Source organism: Myotis myotis, unplaced genomic scaffold, assembly GCF_014108235.1.
Source record: "Myotis myotis isolate mMyoMyo1 unplaced genomic scaffold, mMyoMyo1.p scaffold_m19_p_7, whole genome shotgun sequence".
NCBI lineage: Eukaryota > Metazoa > Chordata > Mammalia > Chiroptera > Vespertilionidae > Myotis > Myotis myotis.
The window spans coordinates 70,319,596-70,345,408 of NW_023416379.1; the positions used below are offsets into that span (position 1 = coordinate 70,319,596).

Here is a 25,813-nt window from a genome sequence, read left to right on the forward strand (position 1 = left end):
AGTGCACAAATTTTTGTGCACCGGGCCTCTGGTCTATAATAATAAAAGTGTAATATGCTAATTAGACTTGGCAGCTGAACGACCTTCCAGACATCATTTCAGACATCCTTTCAGACAAAGCTGTGGCAGCAGGGGCTGAGGCAGAGGCAGTTTGTGGCGATCAGGCAGGCAGGTGAGCAGTTAGGGGTGATCAGGCAGGCAGGCAGAGCAGTTAAGGGTGATCAGTCAGGCAGGCGAGTAGTTAGGGGTGATCAGACAGGCAGGTGAGTGGTTAGGGGCAATTAGGCAAGTATGCAAAGTGGTTAGGGGTAATCAGGCAGGCAGGCAGACAGGTGGTTAGGAGCCAGGGGGGGTCCTCGAGGGGTCCCAGATTGTGAGAGGGTGCAGGCTGGGCTGAGGGACCTCTCCATCCCCCATGCAAGAATTTTGTGTACTTGGCCTCTAGTATATATATAACACTCACACTCCTTTTCATTTACTTTTAAAGGAGATATCAGTTTATAGGGAGAAATATGTGAAACAGATGATGGAGAAGGGAAAGGGGAGAGGGAAGGGAAGGCAGAGAAATCTCTCTTAAAAATGTCCTTCAAGGATAACCTGTCTCACAGGACCTAGGTGGAGCGTATATATAAATATCACCCTATTTCCTCTCTCAACCCTTATGTACTTGTTTAGTCAATTCTTGGAAGCTTAGAGAAATTGATGGTGGTCTAACAATTAACAAATAACAATTAATAACAATTGTTATTAATAAATAGCAATTAATATGAAAACCAGTCAAAAATATCAATAGCTCAGAGAAATGAGGACACTGCTAAACTATGTGCTTCAAGTAAGGTCACAACACTAATCTTGTTCTGCAGGAGGGCCTGGAGGCACTCTTTTATCACAGAGATGATATATGCTTTCAGAGGGGCACTGATTTCATTCAGAAGCTTAGTATTGATCATCCCCTATGGGCCAGGACTGATTATAGGAGATGCTGTTACCAAAATTGGCTTCCTGTAAGGAATGGTGATGATAGGATTTTGGAATTTAAAAAGACCAGGTGATCTTCTAAATAACCTTTAGAGCAAGTATGACCAATTATAACAATCACCAAGGTTAGAGAGGCGGTAAGGGGCACCCTGGTCCTCGAAGAAACATGGAGACACATAATAGAACACATTGTATCTAGGGCAGAATAGATTAATGGGTAACAAAGATGTTTCTCAATCTACACTATCAAAATAAATCAAGAATGAATAATTAGGAGGCTGAGGGAAGCCTCTCCAGCTACAAATAATGATCTCGTGCCCGGGTTTCATATCCCAAACTCACTGGTTAAAGGAGAGGCCAGGTGCCCAAGAGAAAACACCCTACAACAGCACATCAAGATATAGTAATGATTCCACCAACAGGATCTGTGGCCATTTACTTCTGTAGCTACATTTAGGAGAAAAAAATGCAAACAATTTAAGGCTGTTGGATGTGAATTAAATTTGACATTGATAGCTAGGTTTCTGAAGCTTCATTGCCCTGGTTATAGAATGGGGGCATATGAAGAAAAGGTTATAAATGCACCTGACCCATACATAGCTCAATGTGTTCACTGGTTCCAACTGTCATTTCCCCAGTTCCTGAATATATGAATACACCTGTGATATCATCATCATTATCAAGGTAACAAACATATTCATGTCATCCCAAAATTTCTTTGTTTTCTTATGCTTTTGTAGTCTGTGTATGTATATGTGAGTAGATAGGTGTGTGTGTTGTGATTAGAATACTTACATGGGATATCTCCTCTTAATATATTTCAAAGTACACCATACTGTATTATTAGCTACTAGATGCCTGACACATGAATTTGTGCATGGGTGGGGTCCGGCAGGCCCTCCCCAATGGGGGCCAATTGGGGCCGGGATGGCGAGGGTGAAGGGATGCGGAAGGTTGGTTGGCTGGCCCTGCTCTCGATCAGTTTGAAGGGGTGATTGGGGTGGGACTGGCCAGAGGGAGGGACTGTGGGATGTTGGCCAGCTGGAGTGGGGGGGCATGGGAGGTTGATGGGGGGGGGGAGGGATTGGGGCCTGTATCAGGTGGGTTGGCTGCTGCAGTGTGCATCACAGCAACTGGTCATTCTGGTCATTCTGGTTGTTCCACTGTTCTGGTCACTTGGCTTTTATATATATAGATAGGTGCTAGAGGATGCCTTCAACTTAGGACTGAAACCCTCATTCCCCAAATCCTGGGAATGTTGGTGGCTGATAGCTATGAGAATTGCCCTTGGCTAGAAAGAGGCACTCCTTTCTAGGGGGACAGCTCACACCCAATGTTTGGTTAATGCAGGGACACAAAGAATGAGCCCCTGCTCCTATGTCTGAGACAATTCTGCTGGGTCATCCCTGCTCTAGAGCTCCCAGTTGGTTTGGGGAGTTTCCATAGTCTTTCCTCTGCATTTCGTCTTCTGCTTCTGCCTCATTCTGCATCTTATTTCTCCCACAGATGTTTTATTTTCTTTTAAAAAAGCTTTATTGTGATATAAATATCTACAAAAACAGTGCACACATTTCAAAAGCATTCCACAGTAAACTTCCAGCATGCCAATTTTCATCTCAGAGTTTGATTCCTGGGGAATTGAACCTGTAATGCATTCACCATGACTGAGTGCCAAATGCTTTTATTTTACTTCTATAAATATATACATTCAAGAGCACAAACATATGCCTTCAAAGTTCTTTGTTTCATTGCTTACAAAAGCAAAAAATAGCAAATAACATAAATGATAGTAAAAGCGTACTAGTTATAGTATCTGGAGTCATTGAAATAAATTATATATTTTTATGTAATGAGTTGGAAAAATACTCATTTCAAGGTATCATTGTATAACATATAAACTATAATATATAAATTGGATTTCCACTGCATTATATGTTAGGATATATGCACTTTTGTATACATAGAAAATCTTTGGAAGCACAAGAGACAGTATGGAGTATAGAATAAAAACATATACTCAGAGGGTCAGGTGTTATGGATTCAAATGCCTTATAGCAGTAGCTGTGTAAACTTGAGCAGGTCACTTTTCAGCGTTCTAGTTTCCTAAGAATGCATGTGATAAAATATCTTTCTCAAGGAAGAACTAAATTAACTACTACCTGCAAAATATACAGACATACCTGGAATAATGGGCACATTGATTATGATTATTATTATAAACTAGAGGCCCAGTGCATGAATTTGTGCACAGGTGGGGTCTGGCCAGCCTGCCCTGATGGGGGCTGATTGGAGCCGGGCCAGTAGCAGGGAAGGGACATGGGAGGTTGGCTGGCCGTCCCCACCCTCGATCCGGCTGGTTGGTAAGCTGCAGTGACCAGTTGTTCAGGCGTTCTGGTTGCTGGCTTTTTATATGGATATATTGAAGAGTGCATTGAGTGGGAAGTGGAAAATTATAGTTTTTAATACAATTTTGTAGCAGTAACTTTTTTACCTTGGAGCATGCCATAGACTTAGAATACAACAACTGTATTCTAAGAATACAATAACTGTATTCTAATTGTAAACAAACTGGTTTACATTTTCTCTTAATTTTGAAGGCTCCTTTAATTCTGGAGCATGGATTAGCAGTCCATATTTCTTATTTTTCCTTTTATTTGTTGTTTCATCTTTTACATATAGAGATCTGTCTAAGCATGGTATCTGCCCATATAGAAGATAAGTATATTTTGTATGGGTTCCCTCATGTCCCTTGCTATAATTTTTAGGTCATCTCCATCCTTTAATTTCACCCATAACAATCTTCTTGTGTGCTTTTACATATTAACATTTTAATGGTGTTCTTCAGGGTGTTCTTTAATACTGCTTTCTACTTTTAATGCTCACTAATAATAGAAATCTTTTATTTGAAATAAATTTTTGCAGTCTCAATGAGCTAAAAGTTTTTCCACATTTTCTCCAAGAGGATTGCAGCTGTTAAAAATATTAGTGAACATCTTAGAATTCATTGTTAATGTAGTTTTATTGATGATATATCAGATGGTATAGCTAAATGAATGAATAGGTAAATTAATGAAATGATAAAATAAAGAGTGAATGACATAGTTGAGTAACCCATATTTTTTTTATTTCTTCCTTTTTCCATGCCTCTCATTTTTAAGACATTAAAACTATAGTACATATTTTATGGTTTACTGTATCATAATTTATTTTTCACCTAATAGTTTTGGTTGTAATTTTATTTTGCATACAAGTAATGGCTGCAACAAACAACAGGTGAACTAATTTTTATAAGAAAAGATCTTTTAAGTTATATATACTGTTACTCTTGTATTTATATGTTTACCGCCAACAAACCTGGTATAGTTGTGCAAAGCAGGTTCAAACATAGATAAGTATTGCAGAATAATATTTAATTATTACATACCAATATTTATAGTAAAGTAAGCATATAGAATGGTTAATATTCAGAAATTTGAATCTAGTACATTTTTAAAACAATGAATTTCTTAGTCTACTTTACTTTCTGTCATTAGCTTTGGTACTTTAAATCAACATTTAAAATTGAAATATTGTTCTTACTTAGAAAGAATTCAATGTATTTTATGTTAATACATTTTTGGTTCACTCACTAGGGAAGACTGAATTAGAATATATTAGTCTATCTTTAATCACACAGTTAGTTTTCGGGTATTTACTACTGGAAATTGTACACTTGAAAAGTTATACAGTTGTGTCTATGCTTGTTTATTTTAATTCATAAAGACTGCTTCTAGCTGTGAGTTTGGAAAATCCTGGCAGATTAGACTGAATCCTGAATTACTTTACGGTACAACCTAAAGATCAGATTGAAACTCTCACATAAAAGTAGTTTTCCATCTGTCAAAGACTAGTTTCTCTGACATGTACAAAAGCAAATTCAAATATAGGCATGTGTTGGTCTGATTATTAGTTACTGGTAGTGATTTTGTTCCTTGGAACTTATTTTCTACAAAATATCCACTCATCTCCATAGTCCTCATCTTGGCATCATTAGTCCTATTGACATATGGCCACATGCTTTCCGGAGGATTTGATACTTGTAAGGACACCACATGAAATCTTGGGCCACCTGTTATGTGAGAAGATAAAACAAACCTTCAGCACATATGCCAAATAGTCAAGAATTGTGGGTTATTAACAATTCTCTTAAAGTAGTCCAATTGAAATCATGTACTCATGAAAGAATATAAGAAAAAGAAAAATGTAAATATTTGTGCAATACCCCTTAGAAATAAAGTGACTTCAAATAAAATAAATGCACTGAAGCTATTTTATTGGGATTTTGCTATTTCTAACTATAACATTATTTCACAAAATGTTGAATAATCTTTCAATGAATTTCTGCAAAATAGAAAAAAAAAGGAAGGGACAAAGATATCTGGGTTTCAGTTCTCAAGTTTGCTAACCACAGGACAAATGGATTCTTTACTTTTAGTTTTGGGCACTTCCAGCTATCCCTTCTGTATAGTAAGAATATGAACTTCTGCCCTGGCTGGTTTGGCTCAGTGGATAGAGCGTCGGCCTGTGGACTCAAGGGTCCCAGGTTCGATTCCAGTCAAGGGCATGTACCTGGGTTGCAGGCACATCCCCAGTAGGGGGCATGCAAGAGGCAGCTGAATCGATGTTTCTTTCTCATTCAAAAGAAATTCAGGTAAGTCTATATGATTCCAACTGAAGATCATATATTAATCAATATCTATATTTTCAACATACTATGTGCATGAGAATAAAAATATTCAGAAAATTTTTACACATCAAGAAATAAAAACTTAATAGTAGGCAAAAACCGTTAAATATTTATAATACAAGATAGTACATATGATGATTTCCTAATGGGTGTGGCAATCAAATTTCAAAGCAAGGTGAAACAATGTGCAGGATTAGTGAATAAGTAATAGTACCATCTTTTTTGTAAAATAATCAGTTCTATTAAGAGATATAGGAGATAATCAAAGATGAAGAGAGTAACACCATAGAAAAAAATTTTAAGTTAAAGGGTAGCCTCTAAATAATTATTCTGGGGTAACAGGCCTAAACCAGGACAATCTAGGCAAATTAAAGCAAATAGCCACCAAAAAAGTCATTATATTTTAGAAAGGAAGATAAAAATATCAAGGATTTTTATTCATTCTTAAAAGAAATAACTTTCCTAGAATAATTTTTATATTTCTAAGGTATGAATTATTTTATTTGTAAAGCTTGCCTTTGGCAAAGATACCGTATAAAGAAATATTCATTTTGCCTCATAGCAATCACTTTCTGCACACTACCAAATTAAAAAAAAAAAAAAATTAGCAAAAAAAAAATAAAAAAATAAAAATTAGCTGTAAAATCTACATTTTTTTTTTTTTAAATATTGGATACAATGTTATGGAATTAGTAACTACATTATTAGTCAACTATATCTAAAATTACCATTTATAATAATTTAATATATTATTAATTTCAACAGGTATCATATCTACTTAGTATTCATGTTTTTCTTTTTCTAAAATTTCTTTATTGATTAAGTTATTACATATATGTCCTTATCCCCACATTATCCCCTGCCCCCCCCCCACTCATGCCCTCACCCCACTGTTGTCTGTGTCCATTCGTTAGGCCTATATGCTTGCATATAAGTCCTTTGGTTGATCTCTCCCCCGTACTCCCACCCTCCCTACCTTCTCTCTGAGGTTTGACAGTCTGATCGATGCTTCTCTGTCTCTGAATCTGTTTTTGTTTATCAGTTTATTTTGTTCATTATATTCCATAAATGAGTGAGATCATGTAATATTTATCTTTCTCTGACTGGATTATTGCACTTAGCAAAATGCTCTCCAGTTCCATCCATGCTGTTGCAAATGGTAAGAATTCCTTCTTTTTTACAGCAGCATAGTATTCCATTGTGTAGATGTACCACAGTTTTTTTAATTCACTCATCTGCTGATGGGCATTTAGGTTGTTTCCAAATCTTAGCTATGGTAAATTGTGCTGCTATGAACATAGGGGTGCATATATCCTTTCTGATTGGTGTTTCTAGTTTCTTGGGATATATTCCTAGAAGTGGGATCACTGGGTCAAATGGGAGTTCCATTTTTAGCTTTTTGAGTAAACTCCATACTGTTCTCCACAGTGGCTGCACCAGTCTGCATTCCCACCAGCAGTGCACAAGGGTTCCTTTTTCTCCACATCCTTGCCAGCACTTGTCATTTTTTGATGATAGCCATTCTGACAGGTTTGAGATGGTACCATATTGTTGTTTTGACTTGTATCTCTCTGATGATTAGTGACTTTGATCATGTTTTCATATGTCTCTTGGCCTTCCTTATGTCTTCTTTCGAAAAGTATCTATTTAGGTCTATTGCCCATTTTTTTATTGAGTTGTTTATCTTCCTTTTTTTAAGTTGTATGAGTTCCCTGTAAATGTTGGAGATTAAACCCTTATTGGTGGTAACATTGGCAAATATGTTCTCCCATGCAGTGGGCTTTCTTGTTGTTTTGTTGATGGTTTCTTTTGCTGTGCAAAAGCTTTTTATTTTGATATAGTCCCATTTGTTTAATTTCTCTTTAGTTGCCATTGCCCTAGGAGCTGTATCGGTGAAGATATTGGCTCGGCATATGTCTGATATTTTGCTGCCTCTGGATTCCTCTAATATTTTTATGGTTTCCCAACTTATGTTTAAGTCCTTTATCCTTTTTGAGTTTATTTTTGTGTATGGTGTAAGTTGGCGGTCTAGTTTCATTTTCTTGCATGTATCTGTCCAATTTTCCCAGCACCATTTATTGAAGAGACTGTCTTGACTCCATTGTATGTTCTTGCCTCCTTTGTCAAATATTAATTGAGCATAGTGGTTTGGGTCAATTTCTGGGTTCTTTATTCTGTTCCATTGATCTGTATGTCTGTTCTTGTGCCAGTACCAGGCTGTTTTGAGAACAGTGGCTTTGTAATACAGCTTGATATCTGGTATTGAGATCCCACCTACTTTGTTCTTCTTTCTCAGGATTGCTGTAGCTAATCAGGGTCTTTTTTTATTCCAGATGAATTTTTGGAACGTTCGTTCTAGGTCTGTGAAATATGCCATTGGTATATTAATGGGGAGTGCATTGAATCTATAGATTGCTTTGGGTAGTTTGGGCATCTTGATGATGTTGATTCTACCAATCCATGAACACGGTATGTTCTTCCATCTGTTTATGTCTTCCTCTAGCTCCTTTCTCAGTGTCCTATAGTTTTCTGTGTAGAGGTCTTTTACCTCCTTAGTCAAGTTTATTTCTAGGTATCTTAATTATTAATTTTAAGCACCAGAGTACGCTAGTCATTCAACTGTCTCCTCTCACTATATTGGTGTTCTCTGTATTTATTAAAACAGAATGGGCAAGATATTCCTGGGGCTTTGACACTGAAAATTAAGTTATTGACTTAGTATTTCTTTTCTTTTTAATTCTTTCTCCCTTTTCATCCTCTCTGCTTCCTTCCCTTCTCCTTTCCTTCTTTTTATCCTTTCCTTTTTTTTTCTTTTCAGCAAAATATCAAGAAGCAAGTTAGATGTTTCAGTAATGTAATGTTCTTTTCATGTAACCTCAATGAATCTGTCACTAAAGGAATTCTTTTCTGAAAATTATACTTCTAATATCCTCTATGCCTTGTCTCATGCTTCTTTTATTTGTTAAACAGTACATTTACTCAAGACTCGGAGCTCTGCCTTGCCCGCAGACTGACAGGGGTTCTGTCTCTGAACCTGCCCAGTTTTTGGTTGACTTCCTCTCAACCAATCAATGAACAATCTTCACATTTACCCCCTATTGGGACATTTCATTATTTCCTGTCCATTTTCATTATTTGCATAATACTTATGTGGAAAACACTTTTTCCTGTGTTATCTGTCAGAATCCCCCTGCTCTTACTAGTTGTAGCAGAACTTACTAGTAGCCTAGTTTGCTGGAAGATGTTTGACTAAAAATGCGATTTTAAGTCAAATATTTCCAAGAGAATGACAGATATTGGATGGCTGAGGCTTAAAATGAGCTATAGTTTGTGATGTACAGACAAGATCCAAATGCCTTAATTTTTATTTGTTTGCTTTCTCTTAAAATTTTCCACATTACTCATATATCAATAGGAAATATGTTTTTAAAGCATACAAAAATTGAAACAAAGATGCTTAACATAAAGGTGCATCTTATTATAAATATTCTGGTCATTATACAAATCACATGTTGCTAAATATTTTGAATTAAATATCACCTAAGGCTTATAAACAGTGATTCCAATGGTAAAATTTATTTTACATAAAATAAATAATTGAGAAAATTTTCTCAATTGGTAATTCATCTCAATAATTGCTAAAATTGAAATTGGTAGCACATTTGTTCTCTGGTATGTCTCAGTGCCTAACTATATTAGAAATTCACCAAATGCTTCTTAAATTGTATTTCAGCCAATGTAGTCAGTTTTGTAGTAATAAACATTAAATTGTCTCAGACAACCAGGCAAACTATTTTTAAAGTATGCGTCATTTATTGATCTTGTCATAAATAAAAATGCCACATAGTCCAATGTAGTAATTACATTGAAAATGCAAAGAACACATTTGAACCGCATTGTTCAGATATCTCAAAATTTTATTTCAGCTGTGAATGTACATTCGGATGCACTGGACAAAACTGTAGTGAAGAAATAAATGAATGTGACTCTGACCTGTGCCTGAATGGAGTTCTTTGTCAGGAGTCTACCATCCCTGAGCAATTTGTATTCCTGTGCCCACCCTTTTATATTGGAAAATTTTGCCATCAACACTATAACCCCTGTGATCCACTCACTGACCCCTGCAGGAACAACTCAACATGCTTGACTTTGGTGGATGGAAATCATTATTGTGTGTGTAGAGAAGGTAAGAGCTTATTTTTTTTTTCTCTATGGATGATGGCTTCTTAAGAATGGGTGAGAGAACACCTATACACCATTGGGGGATGTGGGAGTATCTGACTTCAAATGCAGGCATATAAGCATACTGGGGGAATAATATAAAAAGTTAACTTAAATAGTAATAGAGAAAAGGGAAAGGGTGAAACTTTGTAGCCTTGGGCTCTCTCTCTCTCTCTCTCTCTCTCTCTCTCTCTCTCTCTCTCTCTCTCTCTCTCTCTCTCTCTCTCTCTTTTTCTTTTTCTCAAAAATCCTCTCTCATTCTTTGCTAACAGTTTTTCTTTCCTGAATAATCTTGTCCATGTATTGTTACTGGCAATACTAGTATAATCTAGGGCAACGGTTTTCAAATGGTGTGCTGCTGCAGGCTCACTGGTGTTGCCATAAGAATTTTTAAAACATGCAATGCCTGGCCCTAGCCAATTTGGCTCAGTGGATAGAGCGTCGACCTGCGAACTGAAGGGTCAGGGGTTCGATTCCAGTGAAGGGCACATACCTTGGTTGCAGGCTGGATCAGGGCCCCTGTGGGAGGCAACTAATCAATGTGTCTCTCACATAGTTTTTCTCTCTATTTCGCCCTCTTCCTTTCACTCTCTGTAAAAATCAATGAAAAATATCCTTGGGTAAGGATAAACAAAACAAAACAAAACAAAACAAAACAAAACAAAACAAAACAAAAAACATGCAATGCCTGACTATTTATTTAGTCAGGGACACTGGTCTCTTTCCCTTATATTGTCAAACAAAAAAATGACAATAGCCAACACAACAATACCTAGCCGTCTTCTGTGAATGAATCAAAATTATACCTACTTTGGGGGAGGGGATCAGATTGGCAAATAATAAAAAATATATTTTTGGTGTGCTGGAGAATTTTAATAATTAGTTTCTGCAGGCCACAAGATGAAAAATATTGGGTATTGCTGATCTAGGGTAATCAAATGCTTAGCTGTAACTTTTCTCCTGGAGCTATCTATAAGCATTACTTCTTTCTGCTTAGGTTAAAGGTCAGTGCTCACATCATACTTGCTGCACAAGAACTATTACCACCTTTAGTAGTAATGCTTCTGCCATAAAACGAGCACATCATATTTTTTATTGTAACTGGAATGTGTCATAAGCACAATATAAAAATCACATTGTGTTTGGAGGTGTGCAACTATTATTTATTTAATAGTCATTCATGGGTGCTTGTTTCTTTTCTTGTTACTGGCTCTACTAGGAGTACTTTAAAGATAAGAATGACACTTATTTAATCTTCTGTCTAAAAAGGCCAGCTTAGGCTCTATCAATTAATTATGTACTTGAGTCAAATCTATTTCTGTTTGTTTTTACAAACTGTTCAAAACGTCTTGATTACATAAGGTAATCTATTATAAGAATATAGAGGCAAGTCTTTGCACATGTGTACACAACAGAAACTTCTGGGCCTTCGCAGGGATTGTAACTAGGAGCAGAAAAGTCATTAGTAATTGTATTTTGCAAAAATAACATGGATATAGAGCATATAATGTGGGCATATAAGGCATATGATAAATGTTTTTAGGAATGAGGCAGGAAAATCAAGACAGGTTAAAATGTGAGGCGAGCATTTGATATCCTGCTAACCTCAGTAACTATGTAGTACATGATTTAAATGAATAAATTTTCTTTTAACCAAAAATTGAGAGTGAAACTTTTTGAAAAAATGGTCAATAGCAGACTACTTTTATTCAGCAGGATTATTTCATTGCGCTTTACATCTCCTACAAATATATTCTCAGAATGTAAGTAATATGTAAATATTTAATGAAGGGCAGCAGTATATTTTCTAAAGCTAAATAAAAACTCTTCTATTTTCAACAGAGATAATTTTCTACAAGATAGGCATGGTTTTTCAAATCATATTTTCTATAATTCATTTGCAATTCACAAATGCAGTCAGTGAATTTATATAATGTAGTGAGAGTCCTTTCCTGTTGTGGGAATAAGTTCAGAAATATCATAAAATGTTATCATCACCTATCAACTAGATAAGATTTTCCACCCTCTTGAGCATCTACAAAAATATCTCAGGGACGATTCAGATTTTACTACTATATATAAGTAAAATCTTGTATTTCTTTTTGGAATTTCATTATTCTACTTAAGGCTTCCAGAGAAATGTGACTAATGAAATCAATGATTTGGCTAGAGTGGCAGGTAGGTGCAATCATTTGTGTGTTTATCCCTTTCTAATTGTGATCCAGTGCATAGATATTTAAAGTGCAAATTATTTATGCACTTCAAATATATAATCAAGAAAAATAGTTTTAAATGAAAAAAGTGTTTATAAGAAATTGTAAAAGTAAGTTTCTGTGAAGTCTAACTGTAGTAAAAATGTTTACCTATGTTGCCTTTAATAGTTCAACCTCTGTAGCTAAAGTATTATGATATTACTTTAAAAAACTACCTCAGAGTATTAAAAGGAGGCTGACTGAAATATTATAGAAATTATACCCTAATTTGCTTTGATAGTTGTTAATATGGTTGAAGGCCTGGGAGAGGGGGTGCAGGGTGGAGGGGATCATTGGGTAAAAAGGGGGGACATCTGTAATACTTTCAACAATAAAGATCATTTTTTAAATTATATTTTTATTGATTTCAGAGAGGAAGGGAGAGGAAGAGAGAGATAGAAACATCAATGATGAGAGGGAATCATTGATTGCCTTCTGCACACCCCCTACTGGGGATCGAGCCTGCAACCTGGGCATATGCCCTTGACAGGAATCGAACCTAAGACCCTTGAGTCTGCAGACCGACGCCCTATCCACTGAGCTAAACCAGCTAGGGCTAAAGATAACTTTTTTTAAAAAATAGAGCTATTACAAATAAATAAATAAAAGGCAGATATTCCAATAGAAAAATTGGTAAAAGTTATACTTCAAAAAATCATAGACATGGCCCTGGCTGGGTGGTTCATTTGGTTAAGAGCATCATACTGATATGTCAAGGGTTCTATCCCAGGGCAGGGCACATACATGAATCAATCAATAAATGCATAAATTAGGGGGAAAATAAATAAATAAATCAGGGCCTATGTCAAATCCATTATATCTTTTTTTAAAGAAAATATTTTGTTCAAATTCTATTTTGAAGACTACTGAGATTTCAAATCAGAAAGAACTCCAAGACTCAACATCTTATGCAGATATAGGACTTGAAAGTTCCCTGAAACTCTGAAGTTGTTGGTGTTTGTCAAATGACTAGAATATAGCATGTTATGAGCAAAGAGATTTGGGGCTTAAGATCTGAGTTCAGCATATATTTTTGAAATTCTACCTCAATTAAAATATGGATGTAGGAAATTCTAGAACCACAGCAATGATGTGACTACAGACTAGACAACTAAATTATAAATTACATTAAAATTTACCCTAAGAAACCAGCAAGTACAGAAACTTAAATCTGACTTTATGCCCAATTGATTGCTCAGCAGGAAACTATTTTGCTTTGTGAGATTGAAACTTATAGTCAAAACATTCTAATTGATCTTGGTGCAATGTGAGCTACTTAAAAATTACAGGTGTAGTAAAACATCAGAACTATCTCAATCATGTTGTAAGAGAAAGTAAGAACAATGTTCTGTCTGGTCTGATTAGAATTTAGGTGAGACAAGTTAATTTGGTCCCTATGATATTGAACAATTTTTAGTGGAAAATAGGTACACAGAGACACATTTAGCAATAATAATTCAGTACAGGTTTGTTTTATACATAATCCTATTTGTTTAAAATTTTATGTGATAAAAAATCAGTGCTTTAATAAATATAAAATGTGACATAGAAAGACAAATCTAATTTCATAAGATTCCTAGAAACAAATGGATTTTAGACTTGGTATTCCAATAGCATTAGCTTTGGTGATTTAGTGTGCAATCAATTTACACACCTCAAAATTTCATACTACACCTATTTTTTTTGCCCCTCTAAGTTATGCTTTGTACACAACACATGTCAGTCTTGCAATTGCATTTTGATAATGTTCTAGAAATTGGAAAAAAAGTATTCTTTATTAACTGATTCAACAAATATGTATTGATTTATTACCATATGTCCTGTCTTGAGACAGGTTCTGGACAAATAAAACATTCCAAAGATATGCCCCCAAGAAATTGAAAGCACAAGGGAGAGAAACACAAGTTAACTGAACATTAAAGTACAATGTGTGCCAGTCAGAGAAAGATAATCACATATGATCTCACCCATATGTGAAATCTAACGAACAACATAAACTGATGAACAAAAATAGATCCAGAGACATAGAAGCATTGAACAGACTGTCAAACCTCAGAGGGAAGGCAGGGTAGGGAGGATGAGTGGTAAGAAATCAACCAATGAACTTGTATGCATATGTGCATAATCCATGAACACGTAGACAATAGGATGTTGAAGGCCTGGGGTGGGGGGCTGGGGCGGGCTGGGAGACATCAATGGGAGAAAAAGGGAGGCATATGTAATATTTTCAACAATAAAGATTTTTAAAAAGTACAATGTTGTGAGGCTTTCCCATTTAAGATGGAAATATGCATGAGAGAGTATTTGTGGATGCATACCCCAGCTTTCTTGTTTAGTGTGACAACTCTGAGTTATGTCTCACATGATTTCTAAGAGGATCTCTAGAATTCTGGATCCTTAGTTGCCTACAGCAACAACCTGCTCATTAAACCACTCTCTTCCCTATTTTATTTTCCTATTCCCTTGCAATAAGTGCTGGGATCACTACTCAAATAAGCTAGTTGTTTGCAAATCATTATCTAAGATTTTTCTTTTGGAAGAACTCAGGTTAAGACTATGATTGATCCAGATCTGGCCATGTGACTGGAATATTGCCATTAAGAGCTCTTCCTTAGAATTGATGCTAAGAGAAGCTTTCTCTTTTTGTCAGTTTTTAAGTTGATGCAGCCAACACCATACCATATTCCCTTCACATGGAGCTCTGTATGTAGTAGGAGAGAAACGCTTTTGAAAGAACTTGTGCTGGCAGTTCCTATAGTTCTTTCTTTAATTCTACAAACTGCCTGTTATCTTTCCCAGCTAGACTACCCATAAATCCCATTCATTGTCTAAGTGTTTTTGTTTATATTGCATGTGATGAAAAAGTTAATTCTAATGCACATAGGGTGGGGAAAGAGCTAATTAAGTAGGAGAGGTTGACTAAACTGAATACAACATAAGGATGATAGAAATGGAATATAAAAACAACTTGAGGGTTACAGAGGTAAAGATAGCTCTAGACGGACTGCACGTGAATGACTGTAAATATGTATTGAATACAGTACATTTTCTGGTTTATCTATCATCTGTGTGAATATAGTAAAAGATGTAAAATAATTTTAATGTTAAAATATATTTGTTTTTTAATATTCTCTTTAGAAAATATTCTTTCTCTTTCGACTTAGAGTAATATCTCAGTTTATAGGCAGGGACATCACCCTATCAAATACTTTTAATTTAATTTAAAGGGATTAATTTCCAAATGTAGCCACTTCATCTTTATGTCCCCAAGGCAAAAGGAGCAAAGTTTCTATAGATGACACTTTACAAAGGATTACAATGTGTAAAATACTCCTTGTAAAATGCAGTGGAAGGAAAAATCAGATCATTTACATGTGATATTGATTTACACTTGTGATTCTAAGCTTGATGGATGTGTACTACCAAAGGAGGCAAGCAGTTGCATTTAAATGTATCTATTACTCTAGTATATATACTTCTATTATGGTAATGGTACATTACCTAAGGTGTATAATTTCAGCACCAAATAAATGTCACTTGACAAAATAGTTTGTCTAAATTTAAAATTACAGCTTTTACAGTTAAAAACATGTGCTCATGTAGTAGCATGTCTAGTAGGTTTAAATAGCTTTGGAAATTTATAGTGAAACATTCTTCAAAGAAAATATGTATTGTTGCCAATTAACTCTAAAATGTCAAATATACATTACTAAAAGCTAACAAAAATATTAGCTTTTATACTTATTTTCTAAAAGTTTACTTAAAATCAGTATTAAGCAATGTTAGGGCCTATTGAAAATATTAGTTCTGTCTTTAGTAGTTTTCAAAATTAAATCTACAAATATGTTTGTAATACTAGCTAATTTTAAAGAATATATTAACATTTGTATTATACCAGAGGCCCAGTGCACGAAGTTCAAACACTGGTAGGGTTCCCAGGGCCTCCCTCCCTTCCCCCAGCCGACCCCACCCTCTGGCCCAACTCCCAGATGAACTCCTGGTCAAGGGGACAATTTGCATACTACACTTTTATTATATAGGGTTGTTTTAAAATATAAAGGAAAAATTACAAAATTTTCTCACTTATGAAGAGAAAAATCTCTTTTTTTGTTTTTCATAAAGTTTTTAAATATAGGGAAATTAAGAAGAAATAAAAGTATTCTATCTTAATGCTTTTGAAAATAATTCACTTTTAATAATAATAGTATAATTTTGACACTATCTTGTTTGAATAAATGAAAGATATACTCTAGGTTTTCCCTATGTACTTTCACTTCTAATTATCTCAATGGATATTACTTCTAATGTGATAGTTGTCAAGGTAGAGAGCCCTGAATGATAAAATATTTCCTAAAATGGTTATGAAAACCTAACTATTGGTAATGTACTTTGTTCTATGACATCTCTTCCAGAGAAACAAGTATAAATAGGCTTCATTGGTTAGGAATGATACAATATTAAGTGATTGATTCAGGTCCTAAGTATGAGCAGTAGGTTTAGTATCTTATTTTACATGTTTAGTGGAAGTGAATAAGTGTAAAAATATCCTTTATTAACCAGTCACATACATTTACTCTTATAGTACCCAGGCAAGACACTAAGAAAAGGATCAAGAGGACATCAATTTGAGTACAACTCATTATTTCTGTGTAAATAATTCCACTATAGTTAATAAAACAGGGTCAGCTGAATAGTTCTGGGTAGTGATAAATAACAGGAGAACAGCAGAGAATTAATATCCACTGTACTTTTAATTTTGACAGACTTTTAGCTCTCACTGAATGTATGCAAATAAGTACCTTTTACACGAATAAATATCAGCTGCTAACACAAAGGACTATGGAAACTTTAGTTAGAGGCTAAGTATACACTCCCCTCCGTTAAGTCCCTCAAGTATAAGCTTTCTCTGCAAAGCTTTGTCTTATTTTAAATGCAATCCATGCCGACTTTATTTTCTTTCTCAATGCCTACTGCATTTCAGCAATCTCATTTCCTCAGCCCATTGACATGTGTTGCCAGTTGGTAACAAAACTTCATCTCAGAAATGTCAAACTAAATGACTAAGGTATAATCACAGAAAATAAATTTATCCTTGAGCTGTCTGAATTCCCAGGTCCTGATTGTTCTGATTCATCAGCCCTGCTGAACTAGCACTTCTCTAACTAGCTAATGCCCCTGAGCCGCAGTGCCCAAACGGACATTTCCAGGAAGCATCCCAGTGTCAATATGACCTGCTCCCCAGACACAGCTAGTCATACTCAAAGTAGAAATGGTGGGATGCATGCAGCTCTCTAAATCTTTAACTTAAGAAAAAAAGTAACTTGAATCAAATACTTAAAGCACAAGCTTATTATGTTATTTATAACTGTTCTATGACATCTGTAATTTATGTATAACAGCAATAGTGATTGATGAATGAAGTGTGTTGAATAATAACTTGCTCACCTAAAATTAGAAGAATCATATTAACTTGGAAATAACTCACTTTAATTTTATTTTTAATGCTGAGGATATAACTCTAGTGCATGAGTGAAATTATAAGCATGCAACTTCAAAGTTTAACTTGAAGTTTTTTATAATTGAGTAATAAAAAAGTAGGACAAATTTATAATGATGCTTGTTCTGAAGACTATCTGGTCTACCCATCAGATAGGCTCTGCAGGGTTATGATTAATATTTCATGGTGCATCTTCATTTTATATTCCTACTTTTAACCTATACTTGTCCTTTTATTTAAATAGAATTTCTTTTAGATATTATGGTTCAGTTATTTAGTCTATTTCTACCTTAAGTTGAAATGTTTTTTTAAATGTCATATTTAATCTAATTACTAATATATATGGCTTTAAATATACCATCTTACTATTTGTTTTCTATTTCTTGTACCTGTTTTTATTATTTTTACTCTTGTCTTTTTTTGGATTAAATAATTTTAGGTTTACATATTATTTTCTGCTAAAGAGCAGCCCTATTTTAGAAGGTTTATTACCAGCTTTCCAAAATGAAGCTAGAAGAGGTTTTAGCACTTGACTTGATGGTACCTACTACGGAGCAGGACAATGGCTTGTGGCATGGTGTGATTTGAACAGATAAAGCAGGCCAATCCCATGTTCTCTCATGAAAATCTGAGTGAGGAAATATGGAGAGGATTTTCCACTGAGCAGTAGGTTCTGAAAGCTAAACAGTTGTGATGCAGAGATAGAGACCAGGGAAGCTGTGTTATATCATCTGCATGCCAATAGTATATATAATTTGAAACTCTGATGTTTGTGGATGGAAAGAGGAGGAGAAACTATATGAGAAGGTACTAGGGGAGGAAGAAGGCCATTCATGGGTAGTTGGACCACCCCCTCTTTCAGACATTGCTCAGTTCCAATACCAGTCTATGTGTATGCCAATAGTAAACACAGTGTTCTTAGAGTAATACAAATCTGAGTAGTAGTTCTTAGTAGTAATACAAATGGCACTGCAATTACTTGGTGCTTAGTTTTATCACTAAAAATGTAAAAGAGAGGAAAATCTTGTTTCTTATATTTTCTAACTAGGATGAAAAATGTTACCAAGACAAAATGAGTATAAGTATATATTTTGTTATCCCTAGCTAATATATAATCATGGAAATAATTGTATAAATGGTTATCATAAATATATTAAAATGTTAATGTATATTAATAAGTGAAATTATGCTGATGTTTCTGACACAGTTTTGAACTAATTACAGCTGCCTCTCTTTTCAGTCTGAATATATTTTTTTAATGTTCTTTGTTATTTTAAAATGTAACTGGCATGTGTTTAAATGGATGACTTATTATGTAGCTGTGAATGAAAATAATTTGTTTTCTTTGAGTCACTTGGATATGAAAAGCAATTAAATACTCTGCCTCATCTGCTAACTGCTTTGAATAAATTTGATCATTGACGCTCAATTTTACTTTAAGATTGGCCATCACAATAATGATTCATTTCATTTGCTTTTCGGATGGTTTGAATTCTTTTTGTTTAAATTGAAACACTAAAATACCTTCAAACAACAGCAACATTAGCTACAACCCTATTTTCCCAGGAGATTTAGTAAAGTATTCCTACCTTGATGCTTTCATTTGAATGCATTAATTAGAAAAAACTAGCATAATTTTATTTATACATTATATGAAGTAGAGTTGTATTAGAAACCAGAGATGAGGTGTTTTCTCTTTCTTTTTTTTTTCTCTTAAGTTCCATTATAAGCAAATTCTCCAGACTGTTTATCACTGATCTGTTATCCACACTCTGAAAATTGCTCATCCATATTCTTCACATCTCTCTTAGCAGGATTTGAAGGGGAACACTGTTAAATTAACATGAATGAGTGTTTCTCCCTTCCCTGTAAGAAGTATCATGACTGTGAAGATGGGGTCAACAATTTCAGGTAGGAAAAACCAAAAAGGAAAAAAATATGTAGGTACATGTATCTAAATGTATGCAAGTTTATATTTTCAACTGACAAATTGAACATTTTTATTATTAACAATTTTCCATGTTATATTTATTTGAAGCTTTGACTTTATACATTTATATCTATGCAATTCTTAAATTTCTTGTTTAAAAAGTGTGTTTGCAGACCTGTGTTTTTTGGGCTTCTGTGTGAAATTGAAACCGAGTGTTCCTCTAAACCTTGCCAAAATAATTGAACCTACGTGGATTTGACAAACGGGTTAGGTGCTACATTTTACTGAATCAATCATTATATGTGTGTAATTTAACAAATAACAATGTGAACATACATATACCCATCATTCAACTTAAGAAGTAGAACATTACTGATGCCCTGTGTTTGTTCCCAAGTACTCCTCCATCCTCCAATCCAATTGTATTGAATAGCCTGAATTTATGTTTACCACTGTTGTTCTCAATATACAGAATTAACTGTATGGATGCCTGAACAAAATTCTCTTTAGTTTTCATATTAATATAACTGAAATAATATTATGTATAGTCTTCTGAATGAATTTATTTTGTTGAACTTGACTTTTCTACATTATCTATTAAATGTATTTTTATGTGTTGTTTATTTTTAGCTATTGTAGAATACCCCATTTAGATACATACCAACATTTATTTATTATACTCCTAGACATGGGTTTGGGGGTTATTTACCTCTTCTTTCTTAGAAATAATAATGCTAGTCAAGTTTCTAAACATTTCTCCAAATACTTAAGTACTAGTGTTACTCTAGGCTTTATACCTAGAAACAGATAAGTTGAACCATTAGGTAGACATTTCAAATTTACTATATCATGATCTTTTATTTCATTTAATTTTGAAAATGGAATATTCACAATCAGCAAAAGTAAATAAGTATTCCTATATGCATTGTCAGATTATTCCATTAGAGCTTATCTTCTATGTGTAAAATTATATATCCTTCTGAATTTTGTCTATATTTTCATTATAACTTATAAGATTGAGTATTTTTCCATAGATTTCAAGATATTTATTTTTCCTCGCTAGAAATGCCTATTTATGTCATCTGCCCATTAATGTTCTCCTTTGTTAATTTTAAAAAAGATTTATATGTATATTCTAATTATTAATTCTTTTGTTAGTTTTATGTACTGAAAATATCTTCTAGTGATTGTGGCTTGACATGTAACCTTTTATGATGAGTTTTGAGCACTATAACTTAATTGTAATGTCATTGAATTAATTGATTAGCTTGTATATGATTTGATTTTTTTATCTTTTTTAAAAGTGTTCACCTTAGGATTTTTACATCTGTATTTATTAGAGATATTTGTCTGTTTTCTTCCCTCTTTTGTGTCTTACCCTTGCCAGGTTTTGGTATCAGGGTTCTGTTGACCTCAAAAAATGTGTTAGGAAGATTTGTTGCCTCTTCTTTAATATTTTGGAAGGGTTTGATAAGGATAGGCATCAATTTTTTTTTTGAGTGGTTGATAGAATTTGCTAGTGAATCCATCTGGTCTTAGACTTTTTCTTTTGGGGAGGTTTTTGATGATTGTTTCAATTTCCTCACTATTGATAAGTTCATTTAAGTTTTCCAATTCTTCATGATTCAGTCTAGAAATGTTATATATTTCTAGTCACTTATCCATTTCTTCTAAGTTATTGAATATTGTGGCATATAGTCTCTCATAGTATCCTATTATGATCCTATGTATTTCTGTGATGTCTGTGGTATAACTTCTCTTTCATTTATGATTTTGTTAATATGAGTTTTTTCTCTTTTTTCCGTAGTGGTTCTAGCCAGGGTTTGTCAATTTTACTAATCTCTTCAAATAACCTGCTCTTTGTTGTATTAATTTTTGTATAGTAGTCTTTTGTTCTCTATATCATTCAATTCTGCTCTAATTTTTATTTCCTTTCTTATGCTGACTTTGGGCTGCTTTTTTTTTTTTCTTTTTCTAGTTCTTTAAGATGTAATGTTAGATTGTTCATGAGATTTTTCTTGTTTCTTTTTTTTTATATATTTTTATTGATTAAGATATTACTTATGTGTCCTTATCCCCACGTTACCCTCTACCCCCCCCCCCCCCCGCTCGTGCCCTCCCCCCCCCCCCCGTTGTCCGTGTCCATTGGTTAGGCCTATATGCCTGCATGTAAGTCCTTTGGTTGATCTTTCCCCCTTACCCCCACACTCCCCTACCCTCCCTCCAAAGCCCGACAGTCCAATCAATGCCTCTCCGTCTCTGGATCAGTCCTTGTTCATCAGTTTATGTTGTTCATTATATTCCACAAATGAGTGAGATCATGTGGTATTTATCCGCTCTCCAGTTCCATCCATGCTGTGGCAAATGGTAAGAGTTCCTTTTTCTTCTTCCTCTTCTTAAAGAATACCTTTCAGCATTTCATATAATGCTGGTTTGGTGGTGATGAACTCCTTTAGCTTTTTCTTATACGTGAAGCTCTTTCTCTGACCTTCTATTCTGAATAATAGCTTTGCTGGATAAAGTAATCTTGGTTGCAGGTTCATGCTATTCATCACTTTGAATATTTCTTGCCACTCCCTTCTGGCCTGCATGGTTTCTGTTGAGAAATCAGCTGACAGTCGTATGGGTACTCCCTTGTAGGTAACTGACTGTCTTTCTCTTGCTGCTTTTAAGATTCTCTCTTTGTCTTTTGCTCTTGGCATTTTAATTATGATGTGTCTTGGTGTGGTCCTCTTTGGATTCCTTTTGTTTGGGGTTCTCTGCGCTTCCTGGACTTGGAAGTCTATTTCTTTCACCAGGTGGGGGAAGTTTTCTGTCATTATTTCTTCAAATAGGTTTTCAATATCTTGCCCTCTCTCTTCTTCTGGTATCCCTATAATTCTGATGTTGGTACGCTTGAAGTTGTTCCAGAGGCTCCTTACACTATCTCCATATTTTTGGAATCTCTTTTCTTTTTTCTTTTTCAGTTGGGTATTTTTTGTTTCTTTGTATTTCAAATCTTTGACTTGATTTTTGGGATCCTCTTGTCTGCTGTTGGATCTCCGTAGATTATTCTTTATTTCAGTCAGTGTATGCTTAATTTCTAGTTGGTCCTTTTTCATGTCCTCCATGGTCTCACTATACTTATTGAGGGACTCATTAAATTTATCGGCGGTTTCCATAAAATTCTTGAAAAACCTTATAAACGTGGCCTTGAACTCTATATCCAGTCGTTTGCTTTCCTCCATTTCTGCCATTTGTGACCTGTTTCTTTGTCTCCGCATTTTGGCTGCTTCCCTGTGTTGATAGAGTGGCTTTGTGTGCTAGGTGTCCTGTAGGGCCCAGTGGCTCAGCCTCCCCAGTTACCTGAGGTGGACACTCTTGGTGCACCCCCTCGTGGGCTTTGTGCACAGTCTTGTTGTAGCTATGCCTTGCATGTTGTAGGATCACTGGGAGGAATTGACCTCCAGGGCAATTGGCAGCGAGAATCAGCTGTGTCTGCAGTGGGAGAACTTCTGTGCTGGAGACACCCTTCTGGGGCAAGACTTGCTTCCGTGGGGCTTTGGTGCTCACTGAGACTGCACCCTGAGTGTGTCCCTTATGGATCTGAGGAGTTGTGATCTGGATGGTTCCCCTCTGACCACTGAGTACAGTGGCTCTTGGATCTAAGGAGGTGCTAATTTAGCCTCTGCCTGAGGTTACACAGCAGGAACTATGTAGAGAACTGCAGATTCCCCTTCCTTTTTCTTGGAGTTTGGAAGTGCCCTGATGATGCTCAGCTGTGTAGCAATGCAAGCCGCTGTGGGGCCTTGGGCCTTCTCTTGGAAGCTCTGGGTCTATCTGGCCCGGCTGCGGTTAGGTAATTACAGGTTGCAAATGGCCGGGGCATTCATATGCAAAAGCCTCTGCCGCAGCCTGGGCGGGGCGGGGTCTCAAGAAATCAAAGGGCGGAGAAAGCAGCTATGGCGGAGCCTCAGCCCTGCCCTAAGGAGTCGCGAGTCCCAGTGTCCCGGCAATGGCTGCAAGCACCTCTGAGGAAAAGCCGCTCTCAAGCTCGCCCGCTGCCAGACAGTCCAGTATCTCCCCGTATGAGTCCTGGGTCCCCAGAGACTTCCCGGAACCAGATTTCAGAGCCGTCGGGAGCTTGTGTCTCCCTCCGGATTCAAAAAGACAGCCGCGTCCTCAGGTGCCAGACCCTTTCCACGCACTCCACCTCCGCAGCTCCTCCCGCTCGCAGTGTGCTTTTCTTTCCTTCTAGTTGTAGAATTTACACTCAGCCAGCCCTCCTGTAGTTCTGGATGATGTCCACCTTGTGTTTTTGATGCATTTATCGATTGTTGTGGGAAGCAGCAATTTCTCGGTGTTTATCTATGCCGCCATCTTAGTTTCTCTCCTTTTCTTGTTTCTTGAGATAGGCCTGAAATGATACAAAACTTTACTCATATACTACTTCTGCTGCATCCCAAAAGTTTTGATATGTTGTATTGTCATTCTCATTTGTCTCTCTATATATTTTGATCTCAACTTTTATTTCTTCTTTGGCCAAGTCATTTTTTATAGCCACTCTGGAAGACAGTTTGGAAGTTCCTCAAAAAAATTAAGTATAGTTACCATCTGACCCAGCAGACCCTCTTCTGGGTATCTACATGAAAACTTTGAAAACATTTATCCTCAAAGACACAAAAACCTCTATTATCATTGCAGCATTATTCACGGTGGCCAAGACATAGAAAAACAGAAGTGTCCTTCAATAGAGGATTGGATAAAGAAGATGTGGTAGATATATACGACAGAATATGACTCAGCCATAAGAGAAGATGAAATACTCCTACTTGTGACCACATGGATGGACCTTGAGAATATCATACTAAGTGAAATAAGTCAGAAAAAGCTAAGAACCATATGATTTCACTCATATGTGGGATATAAAATTGAAATCAACAAATGAACAAACAAAAACTCATAGACCTATGCAATAATATGGTGGTTACCAGAGGGAAGGAGATTAGGAAGGCAAAAAAGGATAAATGGGATCAAATATATGATTATGGAGAATGATTTGACTTTGGGTGGTGGGATACAGTACAATGTGAAGATCATGTATCAGAAATATACAGTTGGAGCCTATATAATCTTATTATCCAACTAGAGGCCTGGTGCACAAAAAATGTGTACTTGGGGGTCCCTCAGCCCGGCCTCAGCCCTCTCTCAGTCCCGGAGCCCTCGGAAGATGTCCTACTGACAGCTTAGGCCCGTTCCAGATGGGGAGTGGGCCTAAGCTGTCAGTTGGACATCCATAGTGCTGCCGCGCCGCTGCACTCACCAGCTGTGAGCCTGGCTCAGGGCTTCTGGCTGAGTGGCGCTCCCCCTTTGGGAGCGCACTGACCACCAGGGGCCAGCTCCTGCATTTATCATCTGCCCCTGGTGATCAGTGCACATTATAGCAACTGGTCGTTCTGCCATTCAGTTGATTTGCATATTAACCTTTTATTATATAGCAGCAGTTCTCAACCTGTGTGTCGCGACCCCTTTGGCAGTCGAACAAACTTTTCACAGGGGTCACCTAAGACCATCCTGCATATCAGATATTTACATTACGATTCATAACAGTAGCAACATTACAGTTATGAAGTAGCAATGAAAATAATTTTATGGTTGGGTCACAACATGAGGAACTGTATTTAAAGGGCCAGAAGGTTGAGAACTACTTTTATATAGAATGTTACCCCAATAAATTTAATCAGAAGTAAAAAATGTGTGCCATAGGGGAAATATATATTTCTTCTATTTCCTTTTTAAATATTTAAAGTTCTTCCATTCATATTTAAATTTTGATCTATCTGGAATTTTGTGTGAATTATATTAGGTAGGAATCTGAGTTCATTTTTTTTTCATTTGAAAAACCAATTGTGTCTACTACATGTATTAAGTAATCCAGCCTTTTACACACAGATTTGCCTGATTTGCAATGCTTTCTTAATCACAGATTGAATTCACATATGTGAATATATCTATTTCTCTGCCTCTATTCTGTTTCCTTAGTTCAATTTTTCACCCACGTGCCTAGGCCATAAATCTTAATTACTTACCTTTCAAATATCTCAATACTGGTAGGGGAAGACATCTCATCTTTTCAATCTTCTTTAGGAAGCTTTAGTTTTATTTGACAATTTTTTTTCTCTTACAATCAACTATGTTCTGCATAAGTCCCTACATCCAAACAATTAAAC

General features: G+C 35.7%; 1 protein-coding gene across 1 annotated transcript in view; it reads left to right on the forward strand.

Annotated features, from left to right (window-relative positions):
* The window catches only part of EYS (eyes shut homolog), a 1,264,258-nt gene that overhangs the window by 389,468 nt on the left and 848,977 nt on the right, over window positions 1–25,813 (forward strand). Inside the window, 3 exon segments of the mRNA XM_036318417.1 lie at window positions 9,631–9,890; window positions 19,489–19,585; window positions 19,766–19,870. Of these exon segments, the coding sequence (XP_036174310.1) occupies window positions 9,631–9,890; window positions 19,489–19,585; window positions 19,766–19,870 (462 nt within the window).